The sequence below is a fragment of the Tyto alba genome, unplaced genomic scaffold (assembly GCF_018691265.1).
Source record: "Tyto alba isolate M040663 unplaced genomic scaffold, T.alba_DEE_v4.0 Super-Scaffold_13, whole genome shotgun sequence".
Taxonomy (NCBI): Eukaryota; Metazoa; Chordata; class Aves; order Strigiformes; family Tytonidae; genus Tyto; species Tyto alba.
Genome location: NW_024881275.1, coordinates 17,972,599 through 17,988,021, shown reverse-complemented (window position 1 = coordinate 17,988,021; position 15,423 = coordinate 17,972,599). Strand labels below are relative to the sequence as shown.

Sequence of the window (15,423 nt, the reverse complement as noted above, 5' to 3'; positions counted from 1 at the left end):
TACTGTCAGTGCAGAGAAGAGTAGCCAGCACTTTAGCTTTCTCATATAGATACCACAAATTGAAAGAAACAGATATTTATTATAAATTGACAGAAGTGTCAATATTTTATTTCAAACACATGCATGGCGTATTAACCATGTGGAACAAACTGATTTCTTCCAAGAGTCCTTCCTGTGCTGTGTGGTTTAATGTCTCACAGCTCTTCAGTGCAGTTTATTTTTTTCCTTCAGCAGTACACGTGCTGTTTAGTAGTTGTCAGTGTTTTCAATGCATGGGATGACTTAGTATGTGGTGCCTTGGTTTCACTCATTCACTACTGCATTTTGTAGCCTGGTGATGCTTCATTGCGTGATCTATGCTACACATTGTTCTCAGGGTTTTTTTGTGAATCACTGCAAGCAGCAGGTTCTCATACAAAATCCGTTGTGTACTGAGGCATCAACCTCACTTTCTAGGTTTTATGACTGAAGAGCAGCTGCAGTGCTGTACCACAGCCCCAGAAGTAATCATCCCACTTGGATTTAGGGCTCCATAATCATTTAGCTTGGTCTTCCAGATCAGAATTCGGGAACTGGTGGTTTAGATGGCACATTGCTTCCAAACAGCAATCTGAGTGATGTCTACAACAAACATTTACTTATGTTTCCTCCTGATTATAACCCAAAAGGTCTCTTCTGTGCAATTGGTATCCTTCCAAGAGTTCAAAGACCTTCACGTGAAATAAACGAGACAGAATTCTAGGCATCATAGACTGAGGCACTTCAGGTTTTCAGATGGAGGATGCAGTCCATAAATCACACAAAGCTTAAAGGAAAAGGCAGTAAACCTTTTGTAACGCTTTGGGACTACTCAACACAATACTGTATTTCAATAAGGTGAGTTTCCTTGGCACAGGTTATTAACCTTTTATCTGTATTATGATCCGTGTGACAAAATGTTCTCTTGAGCTTCCTCAGAGAGGCACTGCTATTGAGTCAACTGCCCCACACACTACAGATGCAGATACAGATTTTCTCTTGCAAAAGCCCTCTCTGCAAATGTAAAGAAACTTAGGTGAACAGGGACTTGATACCATTGGTAAAGGAGTGAAAGTCATAGTATCTGGAGGAGGAGATATAAATGCTCATTATTGAGTTGAAGTGCTATTATCTGTCTAGGCTAACTGACCAAAGAGACACATTACAGTTTTTTGCCACAGCAGTCTGAGTGTTCAGACACCTTGGATCTCACTTTCAACTTGTCCACAATTTTTATTTTGAATTACAAGATGCATCATAAAGTCTTCAATCCCAAGCTACGTATTCAGGCCCAATATATAGTGCAAAGTGTCTAACACTGAAGTTCATTAGTACCATCAATTTTAATTTATGTTTTTCCTCAATAATTCAGGAGAAAAACCCTGTAAGCTGCACCCTAATAGGAAATGAGGTGCCAATACATGCTTGGGCACTTCAGCTGGTAAGTCTCTCTTGGAGTTAGATGTCACATCTAATGATTGCTTGAAGTGCTTACACCTGTCTTTTGGATAATAGTTGAGTCGTTTGGCGTTTGTCCATAAAGCCAAGTTTCTGTGGTTAAAGCCCAAACTCCCGTTTTCCAAAACAAGGTTTTAACTGTCAGGGTATCAACAAGAATGGTTTTATTGGTTTCCTTTCTGCCTCTCAAGTTATATCATGAAGAATGAAAGAATGATTCAGTTTCTGTGTGGCTCCTCTGTGGTTCTGTGATTTTCACAGGGGCTGCATAATGTGAAATACAGGAAAAGACCTTACATCGTTATGCTTCTTTCCCAAAGCTACATGCTTGTTCTTTCTCTGTAGCCCAAATATATATCCACTTTAGGGACTTTGGTATTTGAATACAGGAGTATGAAGTACCCATTTGTCATCCTACAGATGTCATAGCAGGAGAACCAAATGTGATTACATATCTCCAAAAAACACCAAGGTATGCCATCATTAAGCAAGGCTCAAAGAATAGTTGAGAAATACGCACATTAGTTAATTTCTACAGGCGTATAAATATATGATATTCAGAAATAAAAAGAAATGGCTAAAATGCTGTATACTCCTTTATAAGAAACACAACTGAGAATGTGAAGACAATTCCCATGCTGTGTGGCTTACAATGCTGTCTTTTCTTTTTTTAAAATTTTCAGTGACAGATACCCACAGTGACTGAGGCTAGAATCTGTTAACTGCTGTATGTGCGCAGATCCTTGCGCCATTTCCAGATCCATGCATCAATGGTATTAGCAAAAACACAAGCTGGAGAGCCATAAATACTCTTCCTAGTGATTTTGATGCAATCAAGTAATCAATTCCTACGGAAGTTTTCAGGGTCAACAAATAACGTTAAATGATTCAAAATGGAAAACTGTAAATGCTTTTGAATAGGAGCAAATAAAAATATAAGATTTTCTATTACTACTAGAGATATTTAAGGTTTTGGTAATCAAGGAAAAAAATTGACAAATTGGTACAGCAATATAGGTGAGGTACAACAACAGCAAGTTTGCAACTGCAATAGGTAGATCCAGCCTGATCCCTTAGTTGTAACAGTGGAAGGTATAAAATGTCCTTTTGCTTTTACTAGCAGTATTTAAAGGTATCACTAATAATCCCATCAACATTGTGGCAAAGGAATGAAAGGTCTGAAGTTCCTGAAATTAACAGCAGGAGCATAATTCATTTTTTTTCTGGATTTAAATACCAGAACATCACTACACACATAGGTCTAACAAACAAACAGAGATATATTATAACTGCTGGAAAATAATTTAAATCAGATCCTGGGAGCATCAGAAGAAAAAACCGTGCAAACGCTTATCCCACTATTCATTTCACAACCCATTTTGGTGATCCTTACAACAACTTATCCTTTGAAATAAATGGCATAGGGTGTTTCACAGTAATTCTAATTCTTTGCAACCTACAGGAGTTTTAATGCTGCCTATATGGGAATATTCAAGCAAATACTGAAAAGAAGTGCTACTTGCCCATACAATCTTTTGACATGAACCAAGAACTAAAATGGACCTGAGGCAAATTTTGTGAAGAAGTAAGGCACTTATTCTTAACTGTGAGCTTGAATTAATTACCAAGGGAGGTGATACTTTTGTTCATTACCTGTAGTTCTTCCAGGAAGACTGGATGTTTTCTCCTTCAGTCACACAGAGGCTGTTGATATCAGTGCTGGGGTATCCTGGTTGAGTTTCAGAGATTGGGATGGTCTTAGGTTCTTTCAGATCTTAAAAAATCCACTTGAAATCATCACAGTGCACGCGCACACACACACAAACACTACGTGTTAAAAAAGTAGCAATAAGGTTGCGTCTGCTTTGTGTGTCAGAAGAGGTTCCAGACTGATGCCTGACAATGTACCTAACTGGTACATTAGTTTGGATTTCACTCCAATGCACAACCCCGCCCCTTTTAAATCTATGGGAATGTATTCCTGACTGCAGAGGAGCCAGAAATTCATCCAGCCTCTCAAGTTGTACCTACTATATTAATGATGTTTCCTTTTCTCACACGTAATTGATGCACAGGTCATTAAAGGGGAAGATAAAGCAGGCATGCTAGAAATCCCTCACTGGAACGGTCTCCAAGGGAAATTGCAAGCTGCCAGTATTGAGAGCACCTTTAAGCCTTAGAGCGACAGCAGACCACACCACCAATCTGCTTACTTCCAGCCCCACAGTCATCAGGCAGACCTAAGTAGCTGGATTCTATTATTTTATTTTGGGTTTTTTTTTTTTTTTTAGAAAGAAAATACAGATTTAAAAAAAAAAAAAAAAAAAAAAAAGCAAAATTCTATGATGTATAGTGAATGCCGTTGCCAGAATTCATGACTAATAAACATCCTATTAACAGCTGAACTGGAAATGAAGATGCATTCTGGAAGTGAATGCTGGAAATGGATGCTGCTGGCTCTGCGGCCAGTATATAGGTTTGGCAGGCGGAGGAGTGCGAGCATGGTCCGTCGTTTTAGGTGGCCTCCTTTGTCCCATTCATTACATCTCTAGGTGTCACGCTAAGTGCTAATGGTCGCAGCAGCCCTAAACGTGACTGCAGAGTGCGCAGTTTTCAAGGAACAGCACTTTCAACAGGCGGGCTGTATTAATGTAACCTCCAGCAGCAATTTTCTGTGTGCCTTACACACCAGCGTGTTTCGTCTTGCTTTTAAATACAGCTTCTAGATGTGTTTTTAGAGGGCCAGCCTCAAACTAACACTTCGCGGCAGCTTACCTGCCTGGAACCTTCTTCCTCTGTGACATAAATAAGGGAGGCAACGGCGCGACGGGCTCTGCAAGGCGCAGACCTCGTCCCAAAGGGGTGAAGATGCGCACACAAAGAGGCCTGGCGGGGAGAGGGAGACCTGCCTTCCTCCCGGCAGCCACCGCCGCTTTTTCTCCTCGCATTCCGCCCACCGGGGATACCGGGGAGCCCAGCGCCCGCCCGCCCGCACCGCCAAAGCGGGACCGGCCCCGCACCGCCGCGCCCGGCTGCCTGCCCGGGCGGACTGACGGCGGCCCGCGGGCCGGCAGACGCGGGCGGTGCGAGGCGCTGGCTGCCCCCGCCCGCCGGGGTCGGTGGCCCCGCTCCCGGGGACGGGCACGGCTGGCCGCGGGCCCGCCCGCCGCCGCCGCCCGGCCCCTCCGCCCGCCGGGGCGGTGGTAGGCTCCCGCCGTGCCTCCCGGCGCATAAAGAGAGGCGGCGGGGGGCCGGCCGGGGGCAGCGGCTGGCCGGCGACGGAGCGACCGGCCGTGATGGAGCAGCCGGTGCAGACGGAGACGTGGAAGGCGCGGAGCCTGGAGGAGCTGGTCCGCATCCTCCATCGGATATTCGCCGAGGACAAAGTCTGCGTGGAGGAAGTGCAGGCGCTGATGGAGTCCTACGAGAGCAACCCCGAGGAGTGGCTGCAGTACGCCAAATTCGACCAGTACAGGTACAAAACACCCCGGAGCGGCGAGACGCCCGGCGCAGCCCCCCTCACCGCGCAAACCGTGCAGGGCCGCGGCCGGCGAGCCGGGACCGCCGGGCGCTCCCCCGACGCCAGACCCGGCCGGCGGCCCCTCCGGCAGTGCCCCGGGGGGGGGGGGGGGGGGGGGGATGGCAAAGGCCCCCCGGGGCAGGGGAGAGGGGGGCACACACGGGCCCGTACCTCTCCGCGGAGCCCCGCGGCGGGGCCGGGCGGGGGGCGGGGAGCGGGCGGAGCGGCGGCGGCCAATGGCGGCGGCGGCGGGCGCGGGCGGGGGGTTGCCCATCACCCGGTACCGGCGGAGACCCCCGGCTGCGGTCCTGCCGCCCCGGGGTCTCCGCGGGCCCGCCCCGCCGGGAGCCGGGGGTGCGGGGTCCTCCGGCTGCGGTCCCGCGTGGTGCGTCCCCCGCCGCGACCGCGGGGCCGGCCCGCAGGACGGCAGGCGGGGAACTAACTGCCGGGATAACCCGCGGAGGAGACAGGAACGTGCTGAAGCTACCGAAAAAAAAAAAAAAAAAAAAAAAAAAAAGAAAGCCGAAGAGAAGCATGTCGGCAGCAGAAACCGCCGTGCGGGGGTTGCGCGGCGTGCAGGGGTGCAAAGGTGGGGGAGCAGACCGCTCCGAAGTGGGTGTTTGGTGTCTGTGGAGGAGCCGGTGCATGTATTCCCGGCCGGGCGGCAGCCGTCTGCCCCCCGACTCCTTCCTCCTCCGGCGTAGTGAAGGTAGAGGCTTTCTGCTGCTTGCTAGGAGGTAGGAAAATACCTGTTAGGGTTTTTAGCCCTCCTGCTTTGCTAACAACTGATTTAATCCTGCCATTGGTGGCTTCCCCATCTTAAATTTCAGTATAAATATATTAAATTTAAGCACTTCATTAAAAACAAAGCAAATTCCAAAACTTTTCATTTTAACCTTGCTGTCATGAAAACATCATCCTGTCTTGACTTTTTTTAGCCTCTTTTCACCTCATGTTGATTATCCCCCATTCAGAACAAATCACAAAATTCGTAACAGAACATAGAGAACTAAGGATTGGAAAAACAAAGTGTGCTAACATTAGAAGTATGCATGGCAGCCTCTTTTTTTTTGGCCAGCCAGACCTGCTGTACAGAAATAACAGCACTTGAAAAGTTCAGTCAAATGCCAGCATTGATTGCTTACGTTCTGACATCATAATAAAAATATTTTACCTAATATACACACACATTGTGGATGAAGTGAGGGGCAGTATATAGATATACATGTTATGCTTTGAAAGTGGTTTATTATGACCATCCTATATTGAGTAAAACAGAGTGGTCTTACAGCAAAACTAATTAAAAAACATTTAGTTGACATCAGTGCACTTTCTGTGTGCCCATGCTTCCCTCTTTTAGGCAAGAGCGAGGCATCCTGTCATCGGCACAAATATTTGCTTTACTTGGCAAAGTGAAGTGTGAATAGTCATGACTAGAGCTAAAATGAAATCAGAAGTTCCCATTGGGATACTTGCAACATAAGAGTTAGGAAGCAACAGCCCTGGATCAGAAGAGATCCTCTATGGAAAGTAATGTGTAGAGCAAAATCCCAGCCCCTTCTCTAGTGAACTTCTCAATAGAATGAGACGAGCTCAAGGCGGAGGCTTGCAGGAGAGTACGAGGAAACAAACATGAGATGTTGCTGTTAAAGGTGTTTTCAAGCCCTGAAAGAAAATCAATCTAGAACATGCATATCGATAAAAAGCCTTTAGAAGCAAGCTTATGCTGTGCCACCTACCAGTAAGCACATGAAAAATCTTTGTAAGAAATTTTCCTCTGATAACCTTTGTTTGGAAGTAAGTGCTGGCAGAAATTAGCCCACAGGTGTTATATCCACACACGAATGCTACAGTACAAGACATAGAACTTTCAAGCACAGAGTAGGAGGACCGGGTGCAGAAAGCCTGACATCTTCTTTCTTTGGGTTTTTTGGCTTTGTACAAATGAGTGCTGCATAATGGAAGGAAAGCCAAGAATATCTGAAAAGGAGCTGCAGAAGAATATAACCATGTATTTTTCTTGTTTCAGTGCAGTCCTCTGTTTCTAATTATAAACCAGCTGCTGAAGTGACTTCATTCAATAACTATTTTGATTTGATCCTGTCTACCACTCTAGTCTCAGACTCACAGTTCCCAAACTCCAATCATCTATGTAATTCAAAAAGATTATGATTATAAAATATTAAATATGTCATTTTTTCCCCAAGAAAAGAACAAAAAGCTTCTTATTAAAAAAGAAGCTGATAAATAGAATTCCATTTTTCCCAAGTAAAACTTGGCTTTTAAGAAGAGAAGGATTTTTATATGTCCCAACCTTGCTTCATAAACATGTTCGTGTAATTTTGTCTTTTATAGGAATATCAGTACAGTCAAAAGAAAACACTTTGTATTTCAGGTATACACGAAATCTTGTGGACAATGGAAATGGAAAGTTCAACTTGATGATCTTATGTTGGGGTGAAGGGCATGGCAGGTTTGTATCCAAAGACCATGGTTTTTACAAACAGATATAAAACCACTGTATCTTTTTCTGTCATAGAAAAAAAAAGAGAAGAACAATCAGACCTATATGAGCTATCAGAAAGTGTCTGGAAACTAAGCTGTGCAGAGTTCCTACTGATATAACATTCCTGAATATTGACTGTATCTTTTGCAAGTCTGTATCTTATGGACAATTTTAAAGCACTCTCTTGAAAAATGCTCTGCTTTCCTACCAAATCTAATCTTCCCTTCTGTCAGAGGAAGTTTTTAGTCCCAGAGATACAGTGGGTCCTGTGGGCACACAACAAACCCATACAGCACTTTGTTGCAGAAGCAAGACTTGGTGCGGTTTAAATAGTCTTTGTTCTCTCATGGTGACAAGATTAGAAAAGTATGTTTGGGCTAGGTCTGCAGGCTGTGAGGAGGGAGCCCCTTTCCAGGAGTAATTGGCTTTCTTGAGGTTCATGCATCCCATTTTCTCCCTCAAAACATAACACACAGCTGATATGGCCTCCTGAGTTTTGTACACAGACTGTACACCTGGTTGTGTAGTCCTACAAACATGAGGGCAGAATCTGTCCCATGGAGGGTCATTCACAAAATGTTGGCTAAAACAAAATAGGCAATAAAAAAACTTGCAGGTTTTGACAGATTATTCTTGCATATAAATAGAAAACCTAAGGAGATGTCAGAGCAATTTTTTGTTTGTTTTAATTGAGCATGCAATTGAACATTTACAGTATTCTCTGGGGGAGGCCATGACATTATATTCAGAGGGATAAAAGAACCAAGCCTACCACCCCTACTCCTTCTGGGCTATTCCCACAAAGCCTGTAATTTATATCAAAATGTGTTTGAGTTGGATGCACATTTGCTAGAGCTAGACTGAGACCACAAGTTGTTTTTGCTTTCTACATGAGGGGGATCAGATTGTTCTCACAGCTTGTGGAAGGAGCATGACAACGTGGCATTTGTGAACTGTTCTGTGCCTGAAGCAAGCTCTGCTCTGTTGGCATCTCAGTTTGTAAGAAACCCTGACATTTGTTTACTGAAAACAGTAACATACAAGTACTAAGTTTTTGACTGAAATTCATTAGCACTCTACTTCTGGGAGGGTCAAATTCCCTCTTCTCCTTCACCCCTGATGAGTGGAGAGCTCTCCTTTTGTCCTAATCCCATTGACTTCTGTAGCAGTTAATCCTCTATTTAAAAAAAAAAAAAAAAAAAACAAAAACACAAAAACCTAAACTACATATCTAGCTCACATGTCTCCAAATGTAGCAATTAAAACATACTTCAGAGCAAGGAAACAAATCAAGCAAGAAGACAAATCATACCAGAACCTGCTGGATTGTTCATATTTTGCCAAACTATTGAAATTAAGAGTTTACTGTACTCAGTACTATCAGAGTAAGAGGTACAGGATTTTTTCTTCAAAAAATGTTTGTGCACCCTAGCAGTAAAGAGACCATAGAAATTAAGCAGAAGTTCTCCCATATTTAGGGAGTGAGCATGGTGGATCTGCAAATACCAGGCATACTTGCAAATTCATACCAGTCTCTGTCTGGTGTCACTGTGGAAAGCATCGTTTTGTTTCTTGGCTCACAAGAGTTTTTGTGTTCTGAAAAATTTTTCTGTCCTTCTCCCTCCTTCAGATTTCCTTTGTATTTCCCTGTGGCAAAGTCATAGGTTGATCAATATCTGGCTCTTTTCCAAGTCCTGCTGTATGTGAGTTTATCTCAATACATTTCTAAAGTAATAGTCTTAAGTAGGCATACCTTAGTCACCAGGAATGCTTTTTTTCCTAAGACCTTTGTGCATGACCCCTGTGCAATAATATTTCATTCTAGGGCTGTGTCCAGATTCAATATGCTATTCCATCTTTCCTGTTCACTGTGCTGAAATTAAATATGTATATCACACTGAGTTTGATTATTCTCTTTACATATATAGCAGCATCCATGATCACACTGATTCACACTGCTTTATGAAGATCCTCCAGGGAAATCTAAAGGAGACACTGTTTGAATGGCCTGAGAAAAAGGGGAATGGTGAAATGACTAAGAAATCTGAACGAGTTTTGAGGGAAAATCAGTGTGCCTACATAAATGGTAAGCTCTTAAGCTTGTTTTGACAACTACCCATCCATGAGTCTTATTCCTAACAGAGGAATTCATCTGCTCTCTAGTCTCCTACCTTTAACAGTATAATACCAATGCCTTTATGCACAGTTTAAGATCATGCCTCTTTAGAATCTGCACAACATTTTATTTGGATTGAGTAAAACAAATAACCAAGAAAATGTCCTTTTAACTCACTCTTAAGACACTACAGCTTGATACTTAAATATACTGGTTATCTCCTCTAGACCAAGCAGCCTTCAGCACTGTCCCAAATGACTATCTGAAATTGCTTGTAAACATAGATCCTGAGCAGTATATTGTGAGAAATAAGGGAACCAAAGTTTAGATAACATAATCACCTTGATTTTTTTCAAATAAATAATCCTTTTGGTCAGTCATGGAAATCCCAAAAATGTAAAAGGTCTCTATGGCATAAATTGACCAGACAGGATCAGAAGCCCCAATCCCCAGTGCTACTTCTTGTCCACATTGACAGAAGACTGTAGTGCTGGAGTGCAGCATCAGCAGAATTGAAATGCTCAAGTCCACCCAAACCACAAAAAATTTGCCTGACTCCACAGATGCTGCGAGATGACTAAGTCTCCACCAGTAAGGCTCCCCAGGTACCTAAATCTATGCCATTACATGTATCTGTAACTATTACCACCTTGTGCTGTGCTGGAGGCCATCCTGGAATGACCAGCTGGGTGTAACGTATTCTGATGCTTTGAAAGACATTGCATATCATGCTGAACAGCAGTGAGTTCAGCGGAACAAAAGCAAAGCATCAGAGAAGGGGGCCATCTGCCTTTTATGTGACGAGTTAAAAACTGGAGCACACAGCTTGCGGAGCTGAGCTTGGGAACTCCCCAGCTGAAGGGAGCCTCATGTTGGGTTGCAGACTAAGACAGGGTGAGGGCATTGGGGAAGAAAGACTAGTGCTCTGCAGCCCTCTGTTGAAGGTATGCCACATCAGTGAAAACACAAAATCCATAGGACAGGAAATACAAGGAGCTTGACACATCTGCTATTGCTCCCGTGCCAGGGACACGGGTTCTCCGACTCAGTCAGGTTTACCTACCTATGTAGTTCTTTCCCTATGCAAGCAGTTGCATCCTGTGTGCATCTGATCCAAAGCTCCCTTGGTTGCTTTAAACAAATTTGGTATCCAATTCTCTGCTTTGGATCTCTGCCATGTTTCATAACAAATGTTTTGGTTTAAAAGAAGCAGGTAAAACAAGTAGAAGGAAAACATTGACAGTGTGTTCATTGGACTACTTCAATAGTGAGTGACCTTCATGTTTCTATTTCAAGCTTCTTGGTTGCTCTTGTACTTTATTCTTAAGGGTAGAACCCACTAAACAGTGTTTATTTGAATCTCGATTAGATGAGCACAGATTTAGGACTTTTCCCCACTGTGTCATCTATTCAGATAAACTACGTTAATGACACTTTGGGCTTACACTTCAAATGTATCAGAGTTAAGAGTGTACTTATGATTCTCAGGGTACAATGCCTATGTTGCACAACACAGGCCTAGGTATTATATAACATACTAATTCAAGTACAAAGACCTGAGCTGATTTTACAACAGGGTCATAAATTTAAATTCAAGGTCTCTTTTAGGTAACTAAAAATCTCCACTGTAGTGTAGAATGGAAATGGTTTTATGGATGTGATTCTTAGATTTTTATGTAATAGCTTGATCTCTACTCTACTGTTGGACAAAATACCATCACTTCATTAGTAACCACACAACAGACAGTGCCTTGTTTTATTAGATGTTCAGTTATGCTTACTATTCAGTTAAGATTGGAAGTACGCCAGTCACTACTAATTTGTCACCTTAGTCAAAAGAGCAGACAAATAAAAAGGCTGTTCTCTAAACTAATCAACTGGAAGGATTAATTAGGAAACAGATGCCTGCAGTAGAAGACAATTATATCTCTGTCCATAAACCCATGCCCCAAACACAGACTTTTAATGTGACTGATGTCCTTGTTACCAGGCTAAGAATTATCAATACAAAAACTTTTTCCCTGTAAAACATCTTGCTAATTTTTAGAAACACAAAGTTTCCTTTTTCTCAAGTATCTATAACAACAGCATACTCCTAGGAGAGTAAATAACCTTGAAGTCTTTTGGGTATGATGGCTAGAAAATTACTGACGGCATGCTCTTCCTTAAGTTTCTCTGGATTTCTATTGGCTTTTATCCTGTAGCAGATAATCCAGAAGTTACATGAAGTGTGGAAAGCAATAACGTATTTTGAATTACCAGTGTATTTAGGAATCTCTGCTAGAGAACAGCAGTCAAAATCCCTGCACTGAGTTTCTCGTTGCCCATTAAAGCATGGGTATGCCTAACTGGCTTGCTCGTGAGTTTTGGTTTAGAAAGCATTTTTCCGGGCATCTGACACCTCATTAAATCTTCCCACTAACTCAACCTCTCGTTTCATGCCCTCACTGGTGTAGACTCCATTGGCCTGCACCGTGTGGAGAACATAAGCCACACTGAGACAGCCGTTAGCCTGCATTTGTACAGCCCACCCTTCGACAGCTGCAACACCTTTGATCAGAGGACTGGACACAAGCACAAAGTCAAGATGACCTTCTACAGCCAGTTTGGAGAAAGGACTCTCTGCGTAAGTATGAGATGAGGTCCCAAGCCCTGTGGGGACGGGCGCGAGGGGCTGCCCTCCTGCCCGCACAGGGCAGAGCGCCGGTGCCCCAGGACAGGCAGGAGGTCCAGCAGCCTTATTCGGGGCATCCCCCTCTAGGACCAGAGTAAAACCTGCTTCCAAAAACTACTTGATTTGTCAATTTGCAGTTCCCTCATGTGGAGCTCCCTGCTTTGTAGCTTTGCCTCCTCTTCATCAGGAGGAAATCAGTTCCCAGCAGAGAGGAGGATTAATGAGAATTTTGCTACTAGCTAAGTGTCTTCAGGCAGAAAATGATGGTAAATGCAACCTAGTGAATGGAAAACCGTGAAGCAGCTACATTGTTTTGGCCAACTTAAGTCATGTGTAACATTTCCTGCCTAAACTGTTCTGCCAAAAAGCATCACATTTTGAGCCAGTTGTTTTAAACCCTGTAGTTTACTGTAGAGTAAAGAATCCTTTAATGAATTTATTTTAATTCTTTAAAATCAAAAAAACTTAGACACAAAAAGACTTGATCTGAGAGTGACAGCAGGCTGGATGGCTGTTATCTGCATTCCTGAGGAATGGCATGAGATTTTATTTGGATAGAGAAGAAATCTTAAGATCAGCTTTGGGGGACCAAGCTAGGACATCTGAGAGAGTCCAATGGAGTTCCTTTTAGAGCTCTTCCATGCATTGGGAAACGTAACTACTTATACAAGGAGAAAAGACAGATTCTTGATGTTCAGCCACAGAGGTTCAAAGACTGTTTGGCTTTATTAGATACAGAACAATTTCACCTTTCACTGAAGCCAGAAATTCAGTGCTCATGAGTTTCCTGGAGTGAGCCCTTAGTAAGATCCTGTTAAAGTTTTATATAATCGACAAGTACCATGTAAATTATTTCTTTGAAGCTTGTCACATTACATGATTACAACTTTACCAAATAGCTGAAACACAAACTTTGACCTTCCCAAGTTTGAAAGGTCCTTGAGAAAGTAAACTCAAATTTATAATTCAGATTTTAAAGGGAAATGAACAACAAAAAAATAGTGAACAAAATTTATGCAAGAGTTGAGTGTTTGCTTGCTTGCTTTTTTTTTAAGTGTTTATTGAATATGAAGTATGTAAGATAACAAGTGAGACTAGATGTTTTGACTTGGACTATTTTCCTACTCTTGATCTGTAACCATCTGGCAATGTTTGTACCTTTTGTGGGAAACTGGTTCTGGCTTACAGCAGAGAGGTAAATCTTAATCATTGGGTCTCTTTCATGAATTCCTGTAAATGGAATTCCAGTCAGGGGGAAAGTGGTAGTGAGTCTGAGCCCTCCAGCTGCCTGAAATTACTTCATGCTACAAAAACCTTCTGGTCTCTTTGAGGGTTTCTGGAAAGCTGACTGGAAAATCAAATTTTCTTCTGCTTACCAGATCTCAAAAGGATGTAGGAAGACAGAGCTATAAGTTAAAAATACCAAGAGAGTAATGAAAAGTATACTTGTGTATCTTTTATGAGTGAGGAGATCTGTCTAGCTAAAGCAAATCCAGTGCTTCCTCTTTTTCTGCAGGTAACACACACAGGTAGATCCCTAGTGGTTTCTGGCCATTATGAAGCTTTAATTAACTAACTCTCCAGTAAATACATAATAAGTTATATAAGCCTAATAATCAAAATATTATATAGTGTGTCCAAGGACTTGCCTGTGGAAGTAGCTGTTTACACAGTTCAGGTACAAACCATGAGAATACTGATAGGAAACTTCACCGAAAGAAAACTGATTTTGTCTTGGGTGTCACAGCACATCAGTTCCTGCTGCCAAGAATTTTGCTGGGAGAGACAGTTTCTCTTAGCATCCTGTCTTCCAAGCTGGACTTTCAAGCAGAACCTGTCAAAACAAAGTAGAGCAGAGTATCAAGGTAGCTTGAAGGAGGAAGCACTCCTCAGCTTTTCCCTCTGCTGTGGGCTTGCTCACGGTAATACAGCGCCAACGGAGAGGGTGATTTTGTCAGGTGCACAGGGCCCTCTATAAAACTCTGGCAAGAAGTATTGAAAATAAGTGTACTAAATGTTTTAAGGCACTGAGCTACTCTGGGAATAAAGGTGCATGCTGAGAACATGCAGTCAGTGGTGACTGTCTCTTTCCTTAAAACAACAACCTCTTCTCTTTCCTTTTAGGCGACAGCGGTGCCACAGGAAAACAACTGAGAAGCACCAGCACATGTTTGCATAAGACCTGCTGAATGTTTAACCAGGGACAGAAGACTTGCATGGCTAAGGCCGACAGCCAGCTATATTTCTATACCTTGTACATAGGAGTATACTAGGGCAGCTTCCAGGCCACCCGCAGTTCCCTTGAGTGAATGCCGATTATGGGACATTAAGCTAACTAGTGCCATAAACTACTTCAGAGGTTAGATGCCTTTTCTTAGGCTTCTGTCAGAATTAAGTAGTTTGTTGCCTGATTCTAGCCTCCTTTCAATTCTACTTCTGATACCACACTGAGAAATCAGAAATAGGGTTTTTAAACATCTTCTGACACTACTTAATAGTCATTAGTCATGTGTGGATGTATGCTCTAAATGTAATTAGTAACCATATAAACTTCTAAGCTTCCAGTCACTTGTACCTATGGGTAGCACACTAGATACAACTAACAGCAGCTTTTTTTTTTTTTTTTTTTTAATTAAGACTTTTAGGTTTTAGTGCTCTAGGCTGTTTTGATAGTTTTGTTTATTTTTTACTTTTTGTTTTTTACAATTTCATTTGTCAGATCTTGTTTTAAATAAGAACAGCAAAATGCTTCATGCACAATGATTTTCAAAACTGATTGGACAGCAATTTGGGTTTTTAATAAGACTAATCATACTTAATTCAGCTAATGTCCAATTTCCAAAGTATTCTGTATAGCTACTGAGGAAGGTTACTGAAATAAAACTGGATCTGTGCACACATTTCCAAGTTTTCAGCCTTTTTCTCGTGGTAACTAAAAAATTTGTCACACTTTAATAAAACTCATATTCCTCATGAACACCTAAGTCTTTTCCAAGCAATACACTATTAGAAAAGGTTTTAAAAAGTTGAAAGTATTTCAAACATGCAAAGAATCCTGATCCCAATTACTCTGGTGGGAGTTCTGCCACTGAGTTCACTGATGCTTAGTTTTATCCTCCAGATTTAGTTAC

General features: G+C 42.5%; 2 protein-coding genes across 3 annotated transcripts; one reads left to right on the top strand and one right to left on the bottom strand.

Annotated features, from left to right (window-relative positions):
• Positions 1-511: 511 nt before the first annotated feature.
• On the bottom strand, positions 512-4,708 carry LOC122152900. Of its 2 annotated transcripts, none has more exons than XM_042788039.1 (3): positions 4,252-4,708; positions 3,130-3,250; positions 512-621 (listed from the first exon to the last, which is right to left on the bottom strand). In XM_042788039.1, exons 1-3 carry the CDS (start codon positions 4,706-4,708, stop codon positions 537-539), a joined length of 663 nt encoding a protein of 220 aa, XP_042643973.1. In that variant the 3' UTR covers positions 512-536. The 2 variants fall into 2 exon arrangements, with proteins under 2 accessions (XP_042643973.1, XP_042643974.1); XM_042788040.1 differs by lacking the exon at positions 512-621 and adding an exon at positions 711-805.
• CDO1 (cysteine dioxygenase type 1) lies at positions 4,653-15,192 on the top strand. Its single transcript, XM_042788041.1, has 5 exons — positions 4,653-4,951; positions 7,392-7,469; positions 9,431-9,588; positions 12,075-12,244; positions 14,417-15,192. The coding sequence occupies exons 1-5, from the start codon at positions 4,773-4,775 to the stop codon at positions 14,444-14,446; spliced, it is 615 nt and encodes a 204-aa protein (XP_042643975.1). The 5' UTR covers positions 4,653-4,772; the 3' UTR covers positions 14,447-15,192.
• Positions 15,193-15,423: the final 231 nt, after the last annotated feature.